General features: G+C 38.9%; 1 protein-coding gene across 2 annotated transcripts in view; it reads left to right on the forward strand.

Annotated features, from left to right (window-relative positions):
• Window positions 1-17,287, forward strand: part of LOC128704447 (long-chain specific acyl-CoA dehydrogenase, mitochondrial) — a 36,190-nt gene that overhangs the window by 2,758 nt on the left and 16,145 nt on the right. For both annotated transcript variants that reach the window (XM_070103028.1, XM_070103027.1), the window contains exons 2-9: window positions 1,120-1,299; window positions 2,462-2,599; window positions 3,533-3,697; window positions 6,504-6,735; window positions 8,021-8,122; window positions 11,349-11,462; window positions 13,458-13,585; window positions 16,561-16,811. In XM_070103028.1, the coding sequence (XP_069959129.1) occupies window positions 1,120-1,299; window positions 2,462-2,599; window positions 3,533-3,697; window positions 6,504-6,735; window positions 8,021-8,122; window positions 11,349-11,462; window positions 13,458-13,585; window positions 16,561-16,747 (1,246 nt within the window). In that variant the 3' untranslated portion in view covers window positions 16,748-16,811. The remainder of the gene's footprint in view (window positions 1-1,119; window positions 1,300-2,461; window positions 2,600-3,532; window positions 3,698-6,503; window positions 6,736-8,020; window positions 8,123-11,348; window positions 11,463-13,457; window positions 13,586-16,560; window positions 16,812-17,287) is intronic.

Genomic DNA, 17,287 nt, shown 5'->3' on the forward strand with positions numbered 1-17,287 from the left:
CATGAGAGGATGGTTATACCATCACTCTTATAGGGGTGTGAATGTTGTAACAAGGAGAAGGCTGGAGTCAGTGGAGATGTGTCCGAGGGTAATGTGTGGTGTAAATGTAATGCATAGAGTCCATAGTTTGGAAACTAGGAGGAGGTGTGGGGTTACTAAAAGTATTATCATCCAGAGGGTTGAGGAGGGGTTGTTGAGGTGGTTTGGAGTTTTAGAGAGAATGGAATGAAATAAAATGACTTAGTGTAGAAATCAGTAGTGGAAGGGAAATAGGGCAGGGGTCGGCTTAGTAAAGGTCGGAGGGAGGCGGTTATGACCCTAGTACGTTTAGTGCTTCTTTTTTATTATAATAATGGAGGGAGGCAGAAAAGGTTTTGTGTGCGAGGGGCTTGGACTTCCAGCAAGCATACATGAGCATGTTAGATAGGAGTGGGTGGAGTCAAATGGTTTTTAAGACCTGATGTGCTGTTGGAGTATGAGCAAGGTAACATTTATGAAGGGATTCAGGGAAACTGGCAGTCCGGACCCAAGTCCTGGAGGTGGGAAGTACAGTGCCTGCACTCTGAAGGAGTGTTGATAAGTTGCGGTTTTATAACTAGTGTGGTCATGCCTCTGGCAAGACAGTGATGGAATGAATGATGATGAAAGTGTTTCTTCTTTTTCGGGTCACCTTGCCTTGGTGGGGAACGGCCATGTGTCAATTAAAAAAAAATTGCTGACCTTTTCTTGCTGTCACATGAACACATGAGATGACAGGTAAACTTCTACATACACTCACATTACACATACAGTACCCTTACTTTCTTCTTTACTTTCTTGTGTGTGTCTTATTAGTTCTTAATCAAGTAATATAACCTTAACCTATTAGGCCTGGCCTTAAGATTAGACCTTAGGGAAGATAATGCTCGGAACCACTTAACAGATAACAAGAAGGAAAACAGTGTTCAAGGTCAGTACTTAAGATACAAATTTTTATTTATACAGTGCCATTATATGGGATCACTTATTTGTATGTATACCAATGGCACATGATTTTTTAATTGATAAATTACCCAAATTACATATTTATTGTCTGGCAAAGTTGTTATCTCCTGTCATAAAAATTTTACTTTACCTTAGGCGTGATGGGGAAGTATCATCAGATCACGAAGAGGAGGCCATTCACTATCGACCTTCAACTGCCCAGGCACCAAAGATGACAGATATTGGTACTAGACCCATTTTTAACGAAGATCACGACATCTTCCGGACATCTGTGCGGAAATTTTTCAATGAAGAGGTTTTACCTCACCATGCCCAGTGAGTCAAATTAATATGTATCTCTGTTGAAAGAATTACCATATATACAATAATCAAATGAAAATGATGGGAAATGTATTGCTAGAGATCACAGGTAATTCAGTAAATCATAAATACACATTAACATTGTTATCAGTACCTCACTTAAATAAATATGTAAATAACCTGTACATCCATTTGCTCAATATCGTGAACGTAGGTAAATCATTATAATCAATATATGCTTACTCTCAACATCTGTAATCATCTCAGATGTATTGTTAATTATTCCATTGTGTCCACCTTAAGTTAATAATCAAAACTGTAATTCTTCTCTTCCAAACTTATTAAAGTCATATAGCATGGAATAATAGAATAATCAATTTTCTTTTATTCATTGTAACTAGCCTAATGACCATATACACAATTTTGCACTATTATTGCCTGATTAATCTTAAATAGTCTTAAGTATAGTTGAAATTCTCTGCATATAAAGGAGCTTTTGGCATGTACACCCAATTGTTATACTCCTTTGTACAAACATGTTTCATGCTGAAATAAAAATTATTATGATTATTATTCATTGTAACTACAAATAATATTGTCTTTATTTTCAATTAGGTTACAAAAGCTTATGAAAAAGTATTTTAAATACTTCTTAATTCCCAGTATTTATGGTTGGAGTTTCTGATGCATGACTTGTGTATGGTGTTATAATCTGAACCTAGCAGTTTTGCTCAAGATATTACTGTAATGCATGACATTACGTGCCTGCAGGCTTGACTCCCAAGACCATGGCCTGCAGAAATGTTACATGTTCATCAGAAGCCCTGTTTGTATCATGATCGTCATGGGAGGCCATGAAGTCTTCCTTGAATTTCGTCACTGAAATACACATTCTGTACATGTATATGTAAATGTACCATCTACAAGATTCTCATAGAATGTCCCCTCACAGATACTGATGGAATACATTTACTCGAAATTAGATTGAATTTGAGGTATGAAAGAGAGAAAAGTTGATCAGGTATGCACTGTTAACAGTGCATGTTGCTGCTGCCGCCGTTGCTGCCGCCGAAGCTCCGCCTCTGCTGCTGCTGCTGCTGCTGCTACTGTCGCTGCCACCACTGCCGCTGCCACCACTGCCTCTTCTTTGTCTTTAATAAAGTCAATCATATTTCAGATTTGAGAAAGATGGCTATGTGTCACGTGAGTGCTGGTTGAAAGCTGGTGAACAAGGCCTCCTGGGTACTGACACTCCTGCTGAGATGGGTGGCATTGGAGGTGACTTCAAGGATGGTGCCATCATTATGGAAGAACAGTAAGTGATTTCGATGTTCTAGGATGAACAGTGTATCAAAAGTTTAAATGGTACACTTAATACTTTTCTATTATTTTAGGAAGGTGTCTAAATCTGTTAACAGCACCTGTGCTCACCAAGGCTTCACTTTTTATCTAAGTTAGGAAGTGTTCTTTAGTTTTGCATGCTATACAGTTTTGTACTGAATTTTTTTATACTGATAGATTTGTATATTTTGATGAAACTTTAATTCTTTTTAGAGAAATACATTCAACTTGCAAAAGTTGGGTAATTATCTCAAGCTTCATCTCCAGAATCATTGCTTTTGCACCATTGTAAAGTCAAAATATTGTTAGTTGAACCATCGTAAGTTGAGGAGTGCCTGTAGTTTGCATAGTGCATAACCGTTTGCTAAATTATATGTAGAGTTTTACAGTATTAGTGAGCTTTACAAAGCAAAATGCACATAGTATTCTTTACTTAACCCTTTGAGGGGTCCAAGCTGTAGATCTACATCATGAGCTCAGCTCACTCAGATAAGCTGTGAGTGGTAAATTTAGGCATAGATATGAGAGTGCATCTGTGTGTAAGTGTGTACCATATGAAACAAATCCTGCAGCATACAGTGCATAATGAAAAAAATATTGCAACGATGTTTTGTGGATGAAAATATCAACTTTGTGGTGTATTTTTGCATGGTTTTTACGATTGTGTTTGTGGTTTCTTGGTCTCATTTGATAGAATGGAAGATATATTACATAAATAAAGATGATTTTGATTGGTTTTAGTACTGATAATCTATGTAACTGTATTTGTGTATACCTGAATAACTTACTTACATGCCATTTTCTTCGTGCTTTTCCTTATTGTTCCTCTTCTTACCCCCACCCGTTTTTTACCTTTTTTCATATCTGCCCTCTGCCTTTTTTTGTGCATTATCTCCCTACTTTTCAGAATGTATGTAAATTGCTCAGGACCTGGATTTCCTCTACACACACATATTATCATGCCATATATCACCCATTATGGCTCTCAAGAACAAATTGACAAATATATCCCTGAAATGACTGCTGGACGCAAGATTGGAGCCATCGCTATGACCGAGCCTGGTGCTGGCAGGTAAGGAGAGGTGAAACGAGAGGTTACTCTCTCTCTCTGCTATGCTATGCACTTTTGCTCGAGTCAGAATTAGGAAAACAAAGCAAATAATGCTAGGATTTTTACTATTTTTATCTTAGGTTTCTTATTCTTTTTTGTCTAAGGTTTTCTTATTCCAAGGCAAAAAACATTTGTGTGTATGACGAGGAAGACGACCAGAGCTGTCGTGAGATGGGAAGGAAGAAGGATGAGGAAGGATGGAAATACTGGAAAAGGATGGGAAGGAGGGGAAGAGGAGGAAACAAGGCAAGTGGCCCAACCACTTTGGGACATGTGGTACAAAGTACTGGAGGCTTAGATGGAGAGGCTTGAATGATGTCGGTACTTGGCTCACTAGGAGAGGATAGCGAAGGCAGCGGCAGGAGCTGGGAGTGTCAGAAGGCAGCAAGCAGGATGAGTTGTATTGGTGGTGGTCGGCTTGAGTTGTGTTAAGCTACTGTCCCATTAGAAAGAGTCTGGAACTTCGGTATTGGCATGAGCCTGATTCTAAATTTGTGGTCTTGGTCGATCTCTGGAGCATTAAAGAGATTGATGAGTTCTCTAAGGAAGAGAAAACGTGATGGATTACAGACGTACTTGACTTCGTCACTCTGGAGGAGGGGGATCAATGTCTGTGCATCCATTTCTTTGGGATAATCAGGAGTAGTGTAGAAAGAGAATCCACGTATCGTATTATATTGTTGTTTATCCTTAGAGTGAGGGACAAGTGAAGTCGTTGATTGGTCTGTTTCGTTAGTGGTGGAAGACGAGGACGCTGCTCGTGTCTTGATAGATGTGGTGGCTGGTGTTGGAGGCGTTTTCTCATTGGTGGAGGAAGGTGGAGGCACGTGAGGCACTGAGGGCTCTGATTGGTTCTTGGCAGTGGCAGTGGCTGGAGGAGGTGGTGGTCTCTCATTGGTGGATTGCGAAGTAGAGCAGGTGGCTTCTGCAGAACTCAAATCTTGCAAGTCATCTGGTGCCTTGAAACTGACGATTTTTGGGATAATCTTCAAAACATCAGCTGAAGCAGGACTAGCTGGGAAGTTGAATGATGGCAGATTGTTGAGGGCAAGAATATCATTTATAGTTGTATTAAAACAACCCGGGTTAGCTGCATTTTGCATGTGTGCATACATCAGGCAGTAGTAGAATTTTGTGGAAATATCATCTGGTAGAGGAGAGGCGGTGAGTGGTGGAGGTTGCTGAGTGGCTTGTAGAATCTTGGTGGTGGTCGTCTGAAGCTTAGCTATAGCAGCATAAGTAGGAGAGTTTCCTGTAGACTTCTTAGTTTCTTCTTTCAGTTTCTAAGAGAGGATATCCTTGCACACTGAACATTTGGCTGCAAGAGTATGGTGATCACTCTTACAGTTGATGCAGGTGGGAGCGGCAGTGGAAATGCAAGAACGAAAGTCGTGATCTGCAGACCCACAGATGGAACATATCTTCTTATTCTTCACATTGCAGTTGGCAGTAGAGTGACTATACGAGTAGCATGTCCAACAAGGTGTTATGTAAGTGAATTGTTCAGGCTCAATCTGTCGAGGGTTGATGAAGTAGTAAGAGATGGCCAGGCCATCGGACAATGCTCTGGTCGCATGGTAACGTCTAGAAACGTGGCCTAGAGCATCGAGGAAGCATTGGGAATCTTCACAACAGAGTCGGTCTTGGCCCAAGTGTTGAGGTCTTCGAGTGATGACATAATTTCTTCGATAGACATGTTCTTGATTAGCCTGTCAAGGCATTTCATGAACACAGAGCGTTTTGCAAGCATGTATGGTGACGTGGAGATGGTAAAACAGCGTTCTTCTAATGTCTTCATAGCTGTAGGTGTAAGTACTTTGTCAGCTTCAGTATCATCGAGAAAGGTGACGATGAAGGATTCTTTCAGTGAAGTAATCTTGGAGAATTTGGCGTGAAGACAAGTGTTGAGTGAGGTTGCAAGCTCGAGCTTCGTGGCGCTGTCGACGACAGCAGATTTGGGCTTAATTCTCACACGATGAGACATCGTGGAGATGGTAGAGGTTCCCCTCCCCAACGGGGATCGTAGGGAGACTGAACAAGTAAGGAGAGCTGCTATGACCTGCTGAGGCGAGAGTCAGAAGCAGAATGTCGTGTATCTTATATCATTTGTCTTTGTGTGTACATATTTATTAATTTCTTAGTTTGATTGTTTTTTCAGTATTAAATTATAATGGCTTATACATTAGCTACATTAAAGGACATCTGCTTTCTTCAGAATATTAATCCACTTCTTTCAGTAGTAGATTCATCATATCTGTACTTCACAGAAAATATTTACAGTGTAGATTTAGAACTGAAAGTTGCCATAGGTGTTTAAGCATTCCTTGAACCCCTCTAGAGAGAGGTTTCTTGATGCTTTTTCACATCTTTTCAGTTTTTTATATACTTGTTCTGAGTTCTATATTAGTAAATAATAGAATAAAACAGGTATTGTTAGAGCAGTAGTTCTTTAAAGTTAATATGGTTTTTTTATTTAAGCAGCACATGTTGAATGACAGTTTTCAATTAAACAGACTAATAGTGGGAGAGTGGGTGCCCAGTAATGGCAGTTGTGGTGGATAGAGATGAGATTCTTTTGCTACAATTTTAACAATGATGGACAATTCTGTAACCAACAGACTTTGTTTTCAAATCAGTCGACCTAGTGGATTGTGTCCCATGTGTGTATTTGTCAAAGTTCATTAAATGCAGGGTTTACTGTGTAAGATCAACCTTAAATTAGAATTCTGATTGCTGTAATGGGCATTGTATGTTTGTATCTCCACAGTGACCTACAAGGTGTGCACACGAATGCTCGCAGGGACGGTGATGACTGGATCCTCAATGGTTCTAAGACCTTCATTACCAATGGATACATGTGTGACGTGGTTATTGTTGTTGCTATCACCAATCCCAGTGCTAAGACAAAAGCTCACGGAATATCGTTGTTCCTGGTGGATGCAGGAACGCCAGGCTTTAGGAAGGGTCGCAAGCTGGAGAAGATGGGCTTGAGAGCACAGGTATGATTCTTCTTTCTCTCTTCTCTTGCTTTTTGAGCTATGCAAGTATGACAGTTATGTTAATAGTTAACAACCTTTGTGTCAGTCCCTTCAAGGAGGGAGGGGAAGGGGTGCTTCTATGGTGCTGGTGAAGGGCTCTTGATCCTAGAATTTGAGTGGTACTCCCCTTTCTCGGATCATTCCTGATTGCCCTCCATGTCTCAGATGCCATATAAGCCCTATGGATTTAGCACTTCATTATGATTATTATAATGGTAAATAGTAATAATATCTTTATTATTAATATTTCTCTATAGGGAAGTGGAAAGGAATTCTTCCTCCATAAGCCATGCAGGTTGTAAGAGGCAACTATAATGTCGGAAGCAACGGGCTAGTAACCCCTTCTGTATAAATTACTTAATTTTTTTTTAACATGTCAGCTGTTTCCCACCAAGGTGGCCAACATATTTAAAAAAAAGACTGTTGTATCTGAGCACCTTTGCAAAGACAGTGATTGTGTGTGACTGATAGTGAGAGAGTTTCTTTTTTTGGGGTCACCCTGCCTCTGTGTGTTAAAAAATTATTATTGTTGTTGTTGTTATCGGTATTGAATTTTGGGGTGTTGCATTCGTAATTTGAAGCATTTTACAAGGTTCAGTACAACTAAATGTGCTACCATGTGAACAATAACTGTGAATTATTGTTCACAGTGCATTGGTATATTTTCAAGAGTCATGTTGACATTACTGAAAATGACCAGCTTTATTTACGTTGGAAATTTGAAGAATGACAAGAGAGTCTGTGACGTGGAAATATAACATCATGTTGTTGCTGCTACATCATCTCACATGTCTCTACTTGCCAGTACTTCAATAGATGCATTTTGTATGTACATGTTTTACCTATTCTTGTATCTTTATACATACTGATCATTTGTCACACATGACTGAAAACCTTTGATTTGTTCTTGAAAACCTCTGAGGTGTTCTTGGAAACCTCTGATATGTTCTTGGAAACCTCTCATGTGTTCTTGGAAACCTCTAATGTGTTCTTGAAAACTGCTGATTTGTTCTTGAAAACCTGTCATTTATTCTTGAAAACTTTAGAGTTGTTCTTGAAAACCTCTGATTTAATCCAAAGAAATGTGTTACAGTTTTTGAACTGTAGTATTGGCACACCTCTGGCAAAACAGTATAATGGATTGAGTGATGATGAAAGTGTCTCTTCTTTTTCAGGTTACCCTGCCTCGTTTGAAAACGGCTGATGTGTTAAAAAATTAATCCAAAAAATTGGTTTTGACTTTCAGGATACTGCAGAGTTATTCTTTGAAGATGTTCGTTTACCTGCGTCTGCCTTGCTAGGGAAGGAGAATCATGGCTTCTACTATCTTATGAATGAGTTGCCTCAGGTGAGATCTCCATTATTGTGCTTTTTCATTGATTCATCATTTTGTTTACTCTCAGTGACCTCAGTCCCTTTGTGGATTATTTTCAGGCTTAGGATATTTATATTTTGGCATGTGGTTACACATTTAGTATCTGTAGTTACAGGAAGAGAGCTGTGCTCATAGTATCCCAGCTTTAGAGGTTAGTTTGTCATATCATTGATTGATGTTACTAATGGTTGTAGTGAATACTACCACCTCTTGAATACCTTTCTTTTTGAAGAATGACAGTCTAATTCTTTTTGGGCATTGTATGTCTTGATTTAAAAATTTTGCCTCATGATCTGTTGATGTAATAAATCTTTAGTTATTTTTTTGTATCATTTCACTGTCTTTTTATGTAGTTCTTGGTACCTTCAATCGTAGTTTAGTTTTTGTTAAATGTCTTAGAGTTTTTTCAATCTTATCTACATTTTTTTAGGAGCAGGCACCACTAACATATTTTGTGAACATCTTTTCTTTTACCATTTTCCCTCAATATATCTGTTGTCCAGAGGGCTGAGGAAGGGTTGTTGAGGTGGTTCGGACATGTAGAGAGAATGGAGCGAAACAGAATGGCTTCAAGAGTGTATCAGTCTGTAGTGGAAGGAAGGCGGGGTAGGGGTCGGCCTAGGAAAGGTTGGAGAGAGGGGGTAAAGGAGGTTTTGTGTGCGAGGGGCTTGGACTTCCAGCAGGTATGCGTGAGCGTGTTTGATAGGAGTGAATGGAGACAAATGGTTTTTAATACTTGACGTGCTGTTGGAGTGTGAGCAAAGTAACATTTATGAAGGGGTTCAGGGAAACCGGCAGGCCGGACTTGAGTCCTGGAGATGGGAAGTACAGTGCCTGCACTCTGAAGGAGGGGTGTTAATGTTGCAGTTTAAAAACTGTAGTGTAAAGCACCCTTCTGGCAAGACAGTGATGGAGTGAATGATGGTGAAAGTTTTTCTTTTTCGGGCCACCCTGCCTTGGTGGGAATCGGCCAGTGTGATAATAAAAAAATAAAAAATAATATCTGAATAGTAATATTTATAATGGAGGGTGTATAAATCTGTAATGGAAGGAAGGAGGGGTAGGGGTCATCTTAGGAAAGGATGGAGGGAGGAGGTAAAGGAGGTTTTGTGTGCAAGAGGCTTGGACATACAGCAGGTGTGAGTGAGTGAAGACAAATGGTTTTTGGGACTTGACGAGCTGTTGGAGTGTGAGCAAGGTAATATTCTGTGAAGGGATTCAGGGAAACTGGTTAGCCAGACTTGAGTCCTGGAGGTGGGAAGTACAGTGCCTGCACTCTGAAGGAGGGGTGGAAGTATGTTGCAGTTTTTTAATTATAGTGTCTATACACTTCTGCCAAAACAGTGATGGAGTGAGTGATAGTCACCCTGCCTCAGTGGGAGACAGTCAGTATGTTAGAAAAAATCTTCAATCTGGTTAATTATTTTTTTTATTTTTTTTATTAACACACTGGCCGATTCCCACCAAGGCAGGGTGGCCCGAAAAAGAAAAACTTTCACCATCATTCACTCCATCACTGTCTTGCCAGAAGGGTGCTTTACACTACAGTTTTTAAACTGCAACATTAACACCCCTCCTTCAGAGTGCAGGTACTGTACTTCCCATCTCCAGGACTCAAGTCCGGCCTGCCGGTTTCCCTGAATCCCTTCATAAATGTTACTTTGCTCACACTTCAATAGCACGTCAAGTATTAAAAACCATTTGTCTCCATTCACTCCTATCAAACACGCTCACGCATGCCCGCTGGAAGTCCAAGCCCCTCGCACACAAAACCTCCTTTACCCCCTCCCTCCAACCTTTCCTAGGCCGACCCCTACCCCGCCTTCCTTCCACTACAGACTGATACATTCTTGAAGTCATTCTGCTCCATTCTCTCTACATGTCTGAACCACCTCAACAACCCTTCCTCAGTCCTCTGGACAACAGTTTTGGCAATCCCGCACCTCCTCCTAACTTCCAAACTACGAATCCTCTGCATTATATTCACACCACACATTGCCCTCAGACATGACATCTCCACTGCCTCCAGCCTTGTCCTCGCTGCAACATTCATCACCCATGCTTCACACCCATACAGGAGTGTTGGTAAAACTATACTCTCATACATTCCCCTCTTCGCTTCCAAGGACAAAGTTCTTTGTCTCCACAGACTCACCCTTTTTCCCTCATCAATTCTATGATTCACCTCATCTTTCATAGACCCATCTGCTGACACGTCCACTCCCAAATATCTGAATACATTCACCTCCTCCATACTCTCTCCCTCCAATCTGATATCCAATCTTTCATCACCTAATCTTTTTGTTATCCTCATAACCTTACTCTTTCCTGTATTCACTTTCAATTTTCTTCTTTTGCATAACCTACCAAATTCATCCACCAATCTCTGCAACTTCTCTTCAGAATCTCCAAAGAGCACAGTGTTATCAGCAAAGAGCAACTGTCACAACTCCCACTTTATGTGTGATTCTTTATCTTTAACTCCACGCCTCTTGCCAAGACCCTCACATTTACTTCTCTTACAACCCCATCTATAAATATATTAAACAACCATGGTGACATCACACATCCTTGTCTAAGGCCTACTTTTACTGGGAAATAATTTCCCTCTTTCCTACATACTCTAACTTGAGCCTCACTATCCTCGTAAAAACTCTTCACTGCTTTCAGTAACCTACCTCCTACACCATACACCTGCAATATCTGCCACATTGCCCCCGTATCCACCCTGTCATATGCCTTTTCCAAATCCATAAATGCCACAAAGACCTCTTTAGCCTTATCTAAATACTGTTCACTTATATGTTTCACTGTAAACACCTGGTCCACACACCCCCTACCTTTCCTAAAGCCTCCTTGTTCATCTGCTATCCTATTCTCAGTCTTACTCTTAATTCTTTCAATAATAACTCTACCATACACTTTACCAGGTTAATTAGTATTTATAAGAAATAATTGGCAAAATAATAAGTGATTTCATAATTGGAAAGTCATTGAGCCAGAAAAATGGACAATTGAATTTGTTCCCTGGCTGCCCATCAGTATAAAAACTCCTAATAATGTAAATCCATAAATATGAAAGCCTGTATATTTGTAGGGATGACCCCACAGTATTGTGCTAATACAATAATTGTTAGTGGATCTGCATATATTATTTATTTTCATCTTAAACTAATGAATTAAACTTTGTTTTATCCAGGAGCGCCTTCTTATTGGCATCATGTCATGTGCCAACTGTGAGTGGCAGTTGGAAGAGACTCGGGCTTACCTCATGTCTAGAAAGGCATTTGGCAAGACACTTTCCAATCTCCAGGTAGGTACTGTATGGGAGGGTGTTAAATAAAATAGCTTTTTCTTCAAGCATACTTTATTATTTAAAGTGTTTGAATAAAGTGTTAAAGAAGTGTGGCACTTGATGTAGATGACTGAGGAAAAAGGAATGTTTGTTGGTAGAGTGAGAGGGATACATGGAATTAAGAGAATAAGTACTCAGCAGGGAACAAGGGGCTAGTAACCCTTTCTCCTGTATACATTACTAAAGTTAAAAGGATAAACTTTTGTTTTTCTTTTTGGGCCACCCTGCCTCAGTGGGATACAGCTGGTTTGTTGAAAGAAGAAGTACTCAACAGACAGTGATAGTGTGTGGTTCTTTTGTTGTGCTGTATTTTGTTTTCTAGTAACAGAGATGACCTGCTCTCTCTACTAACATGTTCATTACTCACTTTTCCAAGTCACACAACAAATCTCAAACCTAACTTAACCTTACCTTAACCTTTACCTTAACCTTACATTTACCTTTACTTTCACCTTAACCTTACCTTTACCTTTACCTTAACCTTAACCTTAACCTTAACCTTAACCTTAACCTTAACCTTTACCTTTACCTTAACCTTTACCTTTACCTTAACCTTTACCTTTACCTTTACCTTAACCATTACCATTACCTTTACCTTTACCTTTACCTTTACCTTTACCTTTACCTTAACCTTTACCTTTACCTTAACCATTACCTTTACCTTTACCTTTACCTTTACCTTTACCTTTACCTTTACCCTTACCTTACCTTACCTTACCTTACCTTACCTTACCTTACCTTACCTTACCTTACCTTACCTTTACCTTTACCTTTACCTTTACCTTTACCTTTACCTTATCTTTACCTTTATCTTACTCAGTTTTCAAACACCAAACACATTTTTCTTATTGCCACACATTCACACTCATTCTGCAATAGCAGAATCATATGTCAAATATACAAAGTTACAATAGCTATAATGCTAGAATGCCACATGAATATGGAATTAATTAAACAAATGATGTGGCCATTTAGCAGCATAAGATGTGATGAGGATGTCTTATGCTGTTTTTTCTTTGCACACTGCTTGTCTCCCACTAAGGCCAGATGACCGGTGTCTTAAAATAAAATGTAGACAGTGTTTGAACTGTAGTATCGGCATGCCTCTGGCAAAACGTTGATGGAGTAAGTGATGGTGAAAGTGTTTCTTCGTTTTTGGTTCACCTTGCCTCAGTGGCAAATGGCCAATGTGTTAAAAAAAATTTTCCTCATCACTTCTTAATTTATTCTCATTTTATATCTTTATTTACCACTCACATGCATAAAACAAGTATAAATGCAATATGTATACAGGTGGCCCTCAGCTTACGATGTGGTTATGTTCCAACAAAACCATTGTAAGTTGAAACTATGTTAAGTTGAATATGAATGTGATATGATATCTTGGATTGTTTGAGGCTCATAGTGAAGTCCTGGACAGAAGTTTTCACTCAATGTCTCGATGCTGCTTGGAAGAATTTGTAGCCTTCACCCTCTCCACCACCACCACTACCAACCAGTAACCCCCTCTCTACCCTTTCTACTACTACCACCACCACCACACTACCAACCAGTAACCCTCTCTCTACCCTCTCCACCACCACTACCACCACACTACCAACCACTAACCTATCTACCACCACCACACCACCAACTTTTCACGTCCAATGTACAGTAAAAGTGGCACTTCCTGGTTCTTTGAACAATTTTCCATAAAACCATATATTTTGAGGTTTAAGCTACAATAGATTTAAGGTACAATACACCTGGAGCAGATTAATATTGCCACTCAGGAGGCCACTTTTTATAAATACTAATATACATATACTGTGGTGAGCAGTGGCATAATGCGTATATCGATGCAATAGAGCCAGAGACAAATGCATTGTAACAAAATGCTTTATTGACTCATTGTACTGCATTTGTGTGTCTGTTTTCAAACATATACTGTAAATCTTTATTTTTTATTTACAGACAGTTCAGCATAAACTTGCAGAACTAAAGACAGAGATCTGTGTTGCTCGTGCCTTCACTGACCAGTGCATTGACTTGCATAATGTTGGGAAATTGGATGGTAGCATGGCATCAATGTGTAAATATTGGTAAGTATAATGAATTAAAATTACTTATTATTATAACATGATATACAGTGGAACCCTGGATTTTGTACTTAATCCGTTCCAGAAAGTCGGTCTAAATCCGAAATGTACGAAAACTGAAGCAATATTTCCCATAAGAAATAATATAAATACAATTAATCCGTTCCAGATACCCAAAAATATTAACAAAAAATATATTTTTTAAAGAATAACTATAGTTTTACATACAGAAAGCAATGAGAAATAAATATAAATGACTAATTTTAATGATAAATGAGCATTATATACCTTTATTGATGACTCTTACTGGTGTATTAAAGAAGGCGAGGAGAGGAGAGTTAAGATTATTGTTTGGAAGGGGAATCTTCCTCCATAAAGACTTCAGGTATCAAAGCCCTCTCTGGGGTTACTTCCCTTCTTTGTCTTTTACTGGCACCGGACTCCTGTTGCACTAAAAATCCATCCAGAGAGCTCTGTTTCTGGTGTCTTTTTAAGATTTGCTTAAAATGGGACAAGGTATTGTCACTGAACATGCTTCATTAGCATATTTACCCCCTTTCGCAGCTTTAGCTCCCTTGATTTCTACTTTCTTTGCTAGATGGAACAGATTGTTGATTTTGACTTCCCATACATCCTGGCAAGCTTGGCTAAATGTACGCCCCTTTCTTATTTTTCTACAGTCTCTTGAATTCTGTCATGTTTCTCACCTTCTTTACCAAAGGGCTGGCACTAAGAACTTTCTTTGGGCTTTCAACACACCGGCTATATCCCACCAAGGCGAGGTGGCCCAAAAGGAAAAACAAAAGTTTCTCCTTTTACATTTAGTAATATATACAGGAGAAGGGGTTACTAGCCCCTTGCTCCCGGTAATTTAGTCGCTTCTTACAACACGCATGGCTTATGAAGGAAGAATTCTGTTCCACTTGCCCATGGAGATAAGAGGAAATAAACAAGAACTATTAAGGAACTAGAAGAAAATCCAGAGGGGTGTGTACATACAGTGGGACCTCGAGTTTCAGCCACCCCAAGTTTTGGTCACTTATTTCGGTTAAATTTTGTCTTGAGTTTCAAACAGTACCTTGAGTTTTGGCCGCCATACCAGACCTGCCGGCACATGCGTTGTGGGTCAGTCTGACTTTGTTTCTCCTCGAGTGAACATTACCCTGTGCTTTCATCCAAACATTTCACAAAAATTTATTATTTTTTGTGCTTGTAAATTGAGTGCGACTACTACATAATTAACTATGGGCCCAAAGAAAGTGAGAAGCACAATAGAATTGAAGAAAGAAATTGTAGCAAGTACGAAAGTGGAGGAGGAAGAGAGAGGGGAGAATGTGCCTTTTTCAGTGATTCAGTGATTCTACAATATGTACGATACTAAAGCAGCAGGAGTCAATAAAGACTATAACACCAGCCAGTGATAGTGTAGCATTAACGGTGTAACAAGTAAGTTAAGCGATTAAGTGATAGAAAAATGACAACACGAAACTTACCTCCTCCATTGTTGTTTGAGGTACTATATAGGGCCACTGACAACACTACCGCTGCCACCACTACTATACGGCTTATGCTCTCAGTGGCCCTTATCAACCCAACAACACCACCACCACCACTCCACATACATAATGACATATTTTATTCATTCTAGAGCATATATCATGTTTCTATGTTATTAATATTGTTTATTATATATTAAATGAATTATGATAGATAAATGAGCCGTAGAAATTATATTAGTGTCATATTCAAGTATTTTGTCCTCTCTCCAAACAAACTCTCCTGCCTCTCAATACACCAAGAGTCTTCAATAAAGGTAAAACTGATTTAAATGTTTTTTTTTTTTAATATTTATTTATCCGTTGAAATTAGTGCTTTATATTTATTTTTCATTGTTTTCTGTATGTAAAACTATATTTTTTCTTAATTTTTTTTTTTTTTTTTTTAAATATTTTTGGGTGTCTGGAACGGATTACATAATTGGATTTACATTATTTCTTATGGGAAATATTGCTTTGACTTTCGAACAATTTGAGTTTCGGCCGAGCTTCTGGAATGGATTAAGTTCAAAACTCGAGGTACCACTGTATATGCTTGTACATGCAAGTGTAGTGTAACCTAAGTGTAAGTAGAATTAGCAAGACATACCTGAAATCTTGCATGTTTACGAGACAGAAAAAAGACACCAGCAATCCTACCATCATGTAAAACAATTACAGGCTTCCGTTTTACACTCACTTGGCAGAACGGTAGTACCTCCCTGTTGAATTCATAATCACAAAAATAGAAGATTTACTCTTTATTTCTCAGATAATAAAATATAACCAGGAATGATTGGTCATGATTTATGGTATAATTGAATCAGACCTAATAGAAACCCATATCTGCTACTTTGACCTCAATTTCAACCGACTCCCGTTCCTCAAACCAACCAAAATAATGATTCAAATGACACCAAATAACAGCCAATAAAACTATAAAAATCAAATGAGAAAACACCTCACATTCATTATTTTAAACTATTCACATGTTCAGTTTTGCTTTTTTTCATCATGCACAGACCCATTCTTTCATATCTGGGCCAGAATTTACTGCTCACAGCTTATTTGAGTGAGCTGAGCATATGACATAGAACTGCATCAGAAACCCCTGGCCTCTGTGACATAGCTCTGTGTGACAGCCACTGAAAGTGTTAATGATGGTACAAGAGCATTGAAAATTTGAAGTTGGTTAGATTAGGCATTCTCAAGTTATAAGCAGAAACTTGTAAGAACAACACAAAAAATTCTGGCAACCACCCAACAGTACTCCTTCAGGAATACTTAATAATATATGTTAGTTAGCATTATTGTATACTTTTAAGTTTTTAATCAATTAATAGCCAGTTTACTTGAGTCATTAACATGCTTGTGTTAATATTCCAAAGAAAATTTTCAGTTTATCATCATCGCTACATCATTATTAAGTGATGTTCTTTGCAGGATGTCAGAGATGCAGAATCGTGTTGGTTATCAGTGTGTGCAGCTCCATGGTGGCTGGGGGTATATGTGGGAATACCCAATTTGTAAGGCCTATGTAGATGCAAGAGTACAGACCATCTATGGTGGGTCCAACGAGATCATGAAAGAATTAATTGCTCGTCAAATTGTTGGTGACAAGAGGCTTTAACGAGCAGGCTGGGGAGACGTGATGCATCCATCACTGCAGCACTGTCAACAGTGTCTTGAATATAGTGAGTAACAGTGGAATGTTTGTGTTCACTAACTGATATTGCTCTTTCAAAAATATTGTCTTACCAGTTAATGCATTTCCTTTTTTGAGTAACTACTTGAGGAGATGGCTGGTGTATTAAAAATAATAAGAGTTATGGAAACACTATAATCACAATCTGAGTATCTGGGGTTTGTTCCCTGGTATGAGTGGAAATGTGCACATTTCCTTATGCCTGCTGTTCCTGTTCACCTGAGTGTTAGTCAGCTGGTGTGGGTGGCATCCTGGGGGTGGTAGTATACCTTAGATAGGGCTGGGTTTTGAAAAAAACTGAGGTACAGTAACAGCTCTTAGCATGTAAAATTGATTTGTGTAAAAAAAAAAAAAATCATGTTACTTCTTGTTTCCTTTAGTTCAGCTACCCATACACAGTATGGTATTAAAGGTTTGCAAAATCCTGTGGATAAACTTGGCACAATTTAATTGTGTAAATGGTGA

Source organism: Cherax quadricarinatus, chromosome 84 (genome assembly GCF_038502225.1).
Source record: "Cherax quadricarinatus isolate ZL_2023a chromosome 84, ASM3850222v1, whole genome shotgun sequence".
Taxonomy (NCBI): domain Eukaryota; kingdom Metazoa; phylum Arthropoda; class Malacostraca; order Decapoda; family Parastacidae; genus Cherax; species Cherax quadricarinatus.